This window comes from Corylus avellana, chromosome 1 (assembly GCF_965113065.1).
Source record: "Corylus avellana chromosome 1, dhCorAvel1.hap1.2, whole genome shotgun sequence".
NCBI lineage: Eukaryota > Viridiplantae > Streptophyta > Magnoliopsida > Fagales > Betulaceae > Corylus > Corylus avellana.
This window is the reverse complement of record NC_142490.1, coordinates 29,282,117-29,292,804: the sequence shown is the minus strand read 5'-3', so window position 1 is coordinate 29,292,804 and position 10,688 is coordinate 29,282,117. Positions and strand designations below refer to the sequence as shown.

The following is a 10,688-nucleotide window of genomic DNA, read 5'->3' as shown; positions in this document are numbered from 1 at the left end:
TACTTTTACCCTTGGCTCGACTTATTTGCTTTCGGAGTTTCGTCTCGGATTTGGCATCTGTTATCTCTCGAGGAGTAGTCTCGAATTCTTGTCTGAGACCTCCTCGGGATACGAAGCCTCCTCGGGTAAAGCTTGTCCGAGGCCTTGTCAGGCATTCCATTTGGCTTAGATCGGGTTTGGGACCCGTTGGGCTTTAGGAGCAGATCCATGGCCTAATAGACTTTATTTTTCTACGAAATGAAATGGTTAAATTCCATTTCTAGTAGTAAGAAAGTTGTTGTATAATTAAAAAAAACCCTGGAATGCAATTATATTTTAATAGTGGAATAAAATATAATGAATGGTAAATTGGGGGTAAATGTGAGATAACCGAAGCCCAAACCAATTAAAGCCTATTGGAACTCAAAATAATCAGCTCATTTGTGTATATAATACCTTTTTTTGTCCATATTGTATGGTATATGATGACATCATGAGTTGGTGATTGAAACAATAAAACGTAAATGCAAGAGAAGAGAGCATATATATTGAAACAATTTGAGAAGAAAATATATATGCAAGAAAAAAGTGTATTATTAATTTCTTAATAGAGAAGAAAAGAAAGTAGATGGAATATGTAAAATCAGAAAGCAATTAATTAATTAATTAATTAGCTAGCAACTTGAAATTAAGAATATCATAATATATAATTCATACCACACTATACCTCCTCCTATTATATATTGAGAGTTAGTTAGTTAGTTGCTGTGACTTTGTGACCATGCTAACCATGGTAGGAGTGTCATACCCAAACCCAAACCCAACAAGGCTGTTTTCGTCGCCCCTTGTTGTGGTCCTCTGCAATGAATGTGAGCTCAACCCTGAGAGAACAAACGCCCGTCCACTCTGCCGGTATAATTCTTGGCTTGTCATTCTCTCCCTTATTTCTCTCAGCTCCGCTTCAAGCCTGTTGCAAAGGCAGTCACCTGCTTGGGCCGAGGCTGATGATAACAGACTTGCTCTTGCTTCTGCCAGCGAAGCCTGCGCACCTTCCAGGTTCCCCGCTTCCGCCATCACTTGTGCTTCTCTAATACCCTCTGCCACCATTATACGATTTCGCTGCCTATCAATCTCCACCGACACTACCAAATCTGTAGGACATAAATTCTGTGGTCTCCCTACATACACTCTCTCCCCTTGTACCTCCAACTCTTCACTTGAAACTGAATCTTTGTAAGAACATACAACATCCAACAATGCTGTTTTCTGATTCTCCTCCCTTTCCTTGCTTTCACAATTACTGCTGGTACTAGTACAACACAAGCCTGCTGGAGGAATATTGGAGAGGTCCACAAGAAATTGTTTATCTTCTTCAGCATATAGATTTTCAACCTCAATCACCCCTTGCTGCTGACCCTCATCAGAAAAAATTTTAGAAACGTAACTCCCTGAGTGAATTGATCCAATTCGCAAACCAGGTGACGCTGTCTTGACCATCACTCTAACTTCCTGAGCCACCACACTAAGAAGACCACCAATGCATCTTGCAAATGCATCTTGTATCATAACAATTGACTCAACGAAGGAAAATGTGCCCCCTGCAGATGCATCCGATATAGCATGCATTGCAGTGGAATCATGGTCCAAACCAAACCCAAATGTGTGGACAGGAATAGTTGCCTGCTGCAAGGAATGATTATTATTATTATTATTATTATTATTATTAATTGACGCTGGCAGTTCCTTCAAATACTCAGGTGGTGGATTTGATTTCGCGGCCTGGCTGCTGCTGCGAAGAAGAAGAATATTAGAGTTAGTATTATTGTAATTGTCTTTTCCATCAGATAGGAGGATGATGGCAGCAACTGCATTCTGCTCCCGCCTTTCTTCAAGAACCCGGGCACCTTTGGTCAGTCCTCCCACAATATCCGTCCCACCATTTGATGCAACAGAATCGATAGCCTGGACGGCATCTGCACGGCCGGTGTCAGACATCCTTCGGAGAGGAAGGATTCTCCTAGCCCTTGATGAAAAAGCGACTATACTTAGTCGGTCTGATGAAGTCAAGCTATGTATGACAAAGTAGACAGCTCGCTTGAGAAGGGAAAGCTTTGCACCAACCATGCTGCTACTCACGTCAAGCACGGCAACAAGGTCAATGGGTGCACGGGCATCATCATCAACATGAAGAGGAGGTGCGCGGATGCTGACAACAAGAGAGAATGCTGCGGGGGATTTTGAAGCAGCAACAGCAGGGAACTCTGTAAAGGTGGTGAGAGTGAGACCCTGAGGGCCAGATGTGGGAGAGATGGGTGCACGTGGAAGGGGCTCATCGTCTGAGAAGTCATCAAGAGGAAGAGGAAGAGGAACCACGTTAACTACTACTCCTCGAGACCCTCCGGCGCCGTTATTATTGCTACTACTGGGAGCTCGGAAAGGTACGTCTTTCCATTTTGAGCGGCAGATGGGGCAAACTAAATTTCCATGGTCTACATTAACCACAATGCAATTGAAGTGGAAAGAGTGCGAACACTCTGCAGTGAAGATGGCTTGCCCTTGCCCTCTCCTTACTTTATCAAGGAATATGGCGCAAATTTTCTGCACACATAATTTACACATTAATTAATGCTCCATCGTAACCATATATACTGAATTTAAATTACCTCGATCAGCTACTACAAAATACAGAATACACATTTTTTTAAAAGGCATAATAATTGTGACTTTAAAATCACAAACCCAAACAAATTCCTAACTATTAATTAAAACGATAATCAACCCACCGCCCTTTAATATATATATATTTATTTAAAAAAAAAAGATGGATAGACACCTCTAAGTCACACGATATAATAAGAATATAATATGATAAATCAGGTGAAGCCAAAGCCTAACAATAATATCAGAAAGGAAAGGAAAAGCATATTGAAAGACCACTTTGTGAGCATGACTTTAAAGGAAAAGCGTCAGCTTTTACAATGAACAACACAAATCCTTTATCAAAACTATATTGCTATTATTATTATCTTAATATATAGTTTTGAGACAAAACCAATAATATGTATAATGTAGTGGCAACCACGTGCACTTATTCACACGTGTGATATAAAGAAGACAAAGAAAAGAAGTCTTTGCCTTTTGGGCAGGAGGACAAAGAACATATATAATACCACATGATCAGTGCTAAAAAAAAAACATGGGAATCTATAAATACCTCTACCCTCAAAGTTCCATCCTTAAAGATAAAAGTAAAACTACTTGGACATTATTCATTAAGAATGGGGCAAAAAATTGGAAATATATATATATATAAGGACCGGACAACGAACACCAAAGTTTCCGAAAACCCATAAATCAAAGACGAGCATGTTTGGTTGGGGAGAGTAATATTGACGCCTATTATTAACACCAAACACGTTATCTAAAGTCAAACCAAAATCAGAATCATCGTCCAAATAGATCAAAGGGCTCTTTTAATTTTGTAATTCTATAATTGCATTGGGGCAATTTGGTCTGATGAGCAATCCCTATAATTTAATATATAATATAATATATAATATAATAACTTATTTAGATCATTGGAGAAACGTGATCTAATTAGATAACACCTATTTGGCAATTTCCCAACGAACCCCCAATAAAATAACACCCTTTTAACACGAATTAGGGACAGAAATACGGTTTCTAAGAGGTAATTCAATCAGTTGGGACCACACTTAATGAAGTGGAGGTCACAAGATCGAATCCCCCTCCCCTCTTGTGCAGGCATGTAAAAAAAAAAAAAAAAAAAAAAAGAGAAATACGAAAATGAAAAGGGTATTATGGTCAACTAAAATTATAACTGACCCCATTTTCATTTGGGGAGCTTTACGGGGAGGAGGAGATGAATCGGAGGAGGCAAACCTCCGGGAGAGAGACTTCCTAAGCTTGTGCAACATGCTGGCCATTATATGGTTTCATAGAGAGAGATTTCAAAGAAATAATACAGGATCGGAGCGCATAGCTTTTGTGTGTGTTATAGAGAATTAGAAACAGTATAAAAGGGAAGATTACGCTACATTAATTTTCTTTTCTTTTTTATTTTTATTTTCTTTTTGTTAATTTTGAATTTCTTTGGGGAGAGAGTATTTGTACGTACGTGTAGGGGGCAATTTCCAAAAATAGCTCATAATACAGCTGCTTCTACCTACTCCTTGTTTTACTTTTTCTTTTTTCTTTTTTGAAGTGTACTCCTTGTTTTACTTACTTACTTGCCATATAAATAAGAAAAAAATAAGTTTATAAAAGAATTATTTTTAAAAACAAAAAACAAAACATTATGCTGTTTTGTTTATTGTTTTGGATTTTTTATTTCTAATTTTAGATTGTTTTGCACCTCATTCTCTTTTTTTGTTTTTTGAAAATCAAATTAAATCCTTTCTCAAATTTCAATTTGATTTTAAAATTTGGATAATATTTATTTCTAGGTTTTACTTTACAGAAAGGGTTAAATGCTAAATACTCCCTAGGGTTTCGTTTCTTTTTTTCTTTTTTTTTTCAAGGGTTTAATTTTTATCACAGGAAGTCTATGTGGTTTTAATAACAAACCAAATTAATCATTCCGTCAGTTGAGCGTTAGTTGACTTAACGAAAGTCCACGTGAACCAATCAAATATTGACACGTGGCATCTACTTAATTTTTAAAATTTTTTTAAATTAAAAATATATTTTTTTTAAATTAAAAAAAAAATGTATTTTTTTAAAAAAAAAGGAAAAAAAAAATTTGAAGGTGGCTTGGCCATTTGGGGGTGGCCAATTAGCCATTTGGGGGTGGCCAAAGCCACCCCCTTTGGCCATGCCCATGTGGCCAGATGGGGGTGGCCGAAACCACCCCCAGTGGGTATGGAGCCACCCCCATGGAGCCTAGGGGGTGGCCAAAACCACCTCCTACCACCATTGGGGGTTAGTTTTGGCCACCCCCTAGGCTCCATGGGGTGGCCGAGCCACCCCAAGTACCCATTGGGGGTAGTTTCGGCCACCCCCTTTTGGCCATGGGGGTGGCCTCCTTTGTTAAAAATAAAATAAAATAAAATAATTAAGTACCACGTGTCAACATTTAATTGGTACACATGGACTTTCGTTAAGTCAACTAGCGGAAGAATTAATTTGGTCTATTATCAAAACCACAGAGACCTCCTGTGATAAAAATCAAACTCTAGGGAGAAAAAAATAAAGAAACGAAACCCCAATGGGGTATTTGGTATTTAACCCTTATAGTAATACTAATCCTAAGACTTCTATTCCCTTTTATTCTCTAAAATTAGCCACTTGAGTTTTCAAAAATATCACAAATGGTACCTATGGTAAGCAAATAAACCCACTTGGTACCTCCGTTAAGATTTAGTTAGTTTTTTAACGGAGTGCCACGTCACCCTTACATGTAACGTGGTACCTATGGTTTCATGGCGCCACGTGATGTGATACTTGGGTTTTTAGGTGCCACGTCATATATATATATATATATATATATATAAAGGAGAGCTAGGGGTGGCCGGCCACCCATTTGGCTTGGGCTGGTTCGGCCACCCCCAAGGGCCAAATAAAAAAAAAAAAAAAAATTGAGGGTGTGCGATCTTTTCGCGCTTTCTTTTTGTTGCTACTTCTATTCACACAATGTCCTTCCTTGATTCATTGTCCTTTTTGTTAATTGTGGGTGCTATCTCTCTCCTACTCTCTTCTACTTTGTTACATTTTTTGTTTTTGTTATTGCAATCTTGTAGGGGAGTCAAAGCGGGCAGTTAAAACGTTTAACCGCTAATCGCTATAATCGCTTAACTACTAACCACTAACCACATTTTTATATAATATATTTTTATAATTATAATTATAATAATATTTATATATCTAATATAATCAATTGATCATTAATAATTAAATCACATTTTTGTTTTAGATAATTAAATCACAATGATAATGTTTAATGACAATTTAAATACTTTATTTAAGTTAATCATATTATATTATTATTAATGTACAATAATAATATGATTCGTATAATATCAAATTAAGTTATTGACATTAGATTAAACAATGTGTTACTTATAAGCACAATTGAAGTATTAATGCATATTTTTTGAACAACGTTTTCACCATTTTTTGAAAAATAAAAAATAAAAAAATTAACCATTTAAGATAACCCTTATAACACATATAACGAAATTATTGATTGAGTTGCTAAGCTAAAAATAGAAATTTATAAAGACATAAGTTTGTAATTGAATAAAATATTTTTGAAACTTTATAGTTTATATCTTCTAGCATTTATTTATTTAATTTTTCCATAATGAAAGCAATTGATTGTGGGAAATTCACCAAGCTGACATATTAATGTATTTTTTGAACACTGTTTTGACCATTTTTTAACCATTTTTTGAAAAAAAAAAAAAAAAAAAAAAGAAAGAAATTGAACGAATTTTTGACCAATTTTAATATTTAAGGATTTTTTTTTAAAAAAAAAAGTACAAGTAAATGTAAATTTGTGGTCAAATATTTTTGATTTTTCAATATGGGCTCTTTTTATAGCAATTTGGCCCAAGAAGACACTAAAAAAAAAAAAAAAAAAAGAGGATAAAAAATGCTATAGTGATAAAAAATAAATAAAAAATAAAAAAATTTAAAAAGCCCAAAGAAACCCCATTTTGAAAAAGCGATTATAGCAGGCAGTTACCTATTTTACTAACCGTTAACCGGTGGTTAGTAGCTAACCGCTAACCGCTAGTTGTTGTTATTAAAATTTAATAACCGCTAAGACAGTTATGGTTAGCTATTTTTGCCAATAACCACTAACTGTAATTGCCTTGACACCCCTACAATCCTAATGGATATTGCTCATGGGTTTTTTTGGATGTTGTAATTTGAATTTATCTTCTTCATTTGTTGCTTCCTTTCTATGTTTGGGTCAGTTTTATTTTCAAATTTTGATTACTGGGTTTAATTTGTTCAATTTTGAAAAATGGTTTTCTGAATGTACTTTTCCTCTATTTTATTTATTTGGCGGACATCAGCATGTTCTATTTTTATATTTTGGACTATTTAGCTTAGACTGAAACAAAAACTGAACAAAAAATGTTCAAACTTTTGGGTGTTAATTGTTTCCAATTCTTATCGGCATCTCATTTTTTATGGGTTTTCTGCTTCTGGATCTAGAAATTTTCTATCTTTTTCTCTTTCTCTATCTCTGTAATTTGGGAATTGAGTGCCTGAACTTTCCAAGCTATCAATTGTATAATATATATATATATATATATATATATATATATATATATGGCATCCAAAATCCTAGGTACCACGTCACATGTAAGGGTGACGTGCTGCTCCGTTAAGAAACTAACAGAATCTTGTCGAAAGTACCAAGTGGGTTTATTTGCTTACCATAGGTACTATTTGTGACATTTTTGAAAACTAATGTAGCTATTTGATTTTGGTACAAACCACTGGAAAGGTATTTAACCATAAATTTTAATCCAATATAATTTTAAAAAGCTGCGTCATTTTTTTAGATAAAGGATAGAAATCTTATCAGTGACAATACTATAGTTTGTGATTGCGTTTAATAAATAAAGCTTTTTAAATAAAAAAAAACTTTTGGGAAAAAGTTTCATTTTGCTTTTGCCAAAAGTGCGTTTTGGTCATTTTCCTGTTTGAGATTACGTTTAAGAAATAGAACTTTTAAGTCAAAAAGTGTTTTTGGGCAAAAACTTCATTTTTAGGTTTTTGCCAAAAGTGCTTTTTGGCAATTTTTTGGCTTTTTGAATCCTTAAAAATACTTTTAATTTTTTCACCAAATGAATACTTTTTTTTTTCAAACGGACTTTTTGAGTGTTAAAAACATTTTCAAACCCCTCAAACGCAATCTCAAATAGGCTTTTAGGTTTTTTGGACCCTTAAAAGTACTTTTAATTCTTTTACCAAACGAGTACTCTTTTCTTCAAATATACTTTTTGAGTGTTATAGGAATCAAGTCATTATATATATATATATATATATATATATATATATATATATTATTTTGTGTCTATATATATAGAAAGAGAAAAGATTTTAAAGAGTATTGAATGAAGATTGTCCCACATTAGAAAGAGAAAAGATTTTGTTGGCATTTATAAGGTTCAACAAACTCAAGCTATTGAATGAGCTATGACTAGGATACACTCTAGTGCATGTTATAGTATGGTGCGAAGCACCAGACGCACGCACGCGCGCATGCGCGTGCGTGGCGTGGGCTGTAGGGCGCATTGATGGTGCACTTGGCACTTAGCATCGAAGCTCGGAGCAATTTGATCATGACCATTCATTTTTGGACAGTTAAGATCGTTCGATCTAGTGATTTAATCTAAACCATAAAATGCTTCTTAAGTAGATCTAGTGGTTGGATCTTCTAGACTATTGCTAGGATTGCTACCATTTGAATATTGATTGCATTAGCATCCATTTATAATTTTGAAATTCATCGAATGGATGTTAAAACTACGTTTTTAAATGGTGAGCTTGAAGAAGAGATTTATGTGCATCAACTTGAGGGATTTGTTTTGCCTAATCAAGAATGAAAAGTTTATAAATTGATTAAATCCCTCTATAGTCTGAAACAAGCTCAAAAACAGTGGCATGAAAAGTTTGATAAAGTTGTGATTGCAAATGGATTTAAAATCCATGATTTTGATAAGTGTGTACATAGTAAGATCTATTAAAATCAATGAGTCATTATATGTTTATATGTTGATGACATGTTGATTTTTGGGACTGATTGTGAGAGTATTGAAAATACCAAGATATTCTTGTCTTCTAGCTTTGACATGAAAGACTTGGGTATTGTTGATGTAATTCTTGGTATTAGAATTAAAAGAAATGTTAGGTTTAGTTTGGCCTTATTTAATGATCAAAATATTTGTTTGCATTTTTTCATTCTTCTTCAAGTGTCGGGGTGAAGATTGGATGTTTGTTAGAGTTCTTTACCTTCCCCGTTGGATGGGGCGTCAGAACGAGCTCGTGATGGGACTGAAGGAGTGCTCTTTGGTTTCCTGCCAGGAACCCCGTCAAGACAGGATATGTAACAGGAAGTTTCTATTTCCCATCAGAAGTCACATCAGAATGGGACATGTAATGGGAGGCTACTGGTTCCTCGTCAGGAACCTCATCAGAACCAGACATGTAACGAGTAGCTACTGGTTCCTCATCAGGACGGGACATTTAACGGGAGGTTACTGTTTCCTTGTCAGGAACCTCATCAGAACGGGACATGTGACAAGACCAAAGCTAAAGCTACTGTTTTCTCGTTAGAAGGTGTGTTATGACGGGCTCATGACGGGTATTTAGATCTACTTTTTACTCTTTGCATCCTAACGAGGATTAACTCTTGTATGACAAGAATGGCTTAAAATGCAGATTTTGGCCATCCCATTAGAACAGAAGAAAATCCCTGTTAAGACGGAAATAAGTAAAATTTCAGATCTATAAATACTTGTCTCATTTTCTGCAGAACTCTTTGAACCTCTCCATTTCCATTTATGCTCTTCTGAGTTTGGAGGTTCCCGATGAAGAAAGGGTTGCTATTATCACTCATGGAAGTGATACTCTTTACCGTTTTTTGTACCAAGTGGAGTTCCTAAAAAGATTGAAGCTTCTCAGCACTTGTGGTTTTTATTTTTGATTTCAAACCACACCATACACATCACTCAACCGCAAATAAGTCTACTGAAGGGTCGATAAAGAGATGCACTGCATGAAGGTGGTCACGGTGGACACAAGTAGGGAAGCTTGTTGTTCTTACTAAGTCTAGAGGTCCTCCAGGGAATGAGTAGCGTCTAGTCTGTAACTGTGAATCTTCATATAGTGATTTCTTGGGTTTAGCTGTCCCGAAGTGGTTTTTCCCTAGAGGTGCTCAAAAGGTTTTTCACTTCGTCAACTGTTAAGTGCTAAAATATTAATATTTTCAACCCTTAACTTACATGTTTTAATCCTTGAGTTTTAGTTAATTAGGCCATTTTAGTTCATTTTTGTGTTTTCCATACTTTTGTAGGCCTTTGGAAGAAAATGAAGAAAATCTGGAAGATTAGGGCTCAAAAAAAGAAAATGAGAAAAGTTGGATCCCTTGACACTGCGATCGAGCGCAGTACCAGATAAGATAAAGCATGAAGTGGCCACGAGCGATCGAGTGCACAACAGAAGAGGCTCAATCGCAGACGTGCGATTGAGTGCACATGGGTTGCGATTGATTGCACCCATGCACAAGAAACACATCAAAGCTGCAACCAGAATATTAGTATTTCCATATTAGGGTTTTCCAACCCCCAATTGTAATAGGATTAAAACCCTACGAAATTCTTAGATTTACTAGTTTGTCAAGAACTTCTAAAGCCTATAAATAGACCCTTATGCCTCTAGAATAGGGAGACTTTCAAAGGAGAAGAATTGGAGCTCTTCAAGTTCAAGTCTCGGGTTTATTCTTTTCCTTTCTTTTATTTTATTTTATAAAGATGTTTAACATCAACTTCATGTGTAACTAATTTATTTACTAGGACTAGATTGAAGCCCTAGTTATGTTTAGTTGATATTCAATATTGACGCCCTTGTGATGATCTTGTTGTGATATCTAAATTGATTAGTTATTGTTTTCATGAATTCCTCATATGTGTGTGCCTGATCAACATGTGCATGTGGCATGTACTAGTTAG

At 35.5% G+C, this 10,688-nt stretch overlaps 1 protein-coding gene across 1 annotated transcript; it reads right to left on the bottom strand.

The window, feature by feature from the left end:
* Window positions 1-729: 729 nt before the first annotated feature.
* On the bottom strand, window positions 730-9,204 carry LOC132169632 (E3 ubiquitin-protein ligase WAV3-like). Its single transcript, XM_059580634.2, has 3 exons — window positions 9,130-9,204; window positions 8,971-9,078; window positions 730-2,577 (listed from the first exon to the last, which is right to left on the bottom strand). The coding sequence occupies exons 1-3, from the start codon at window positions 9,202-9,204 to the stop codon at window positions 730-732; spliced, it is 2,031 nt and encodes a 676-aa protein (XP_059436617.2).
* Window positions 9,205-10,688: the final 1,484 nt, after the last annotated feature.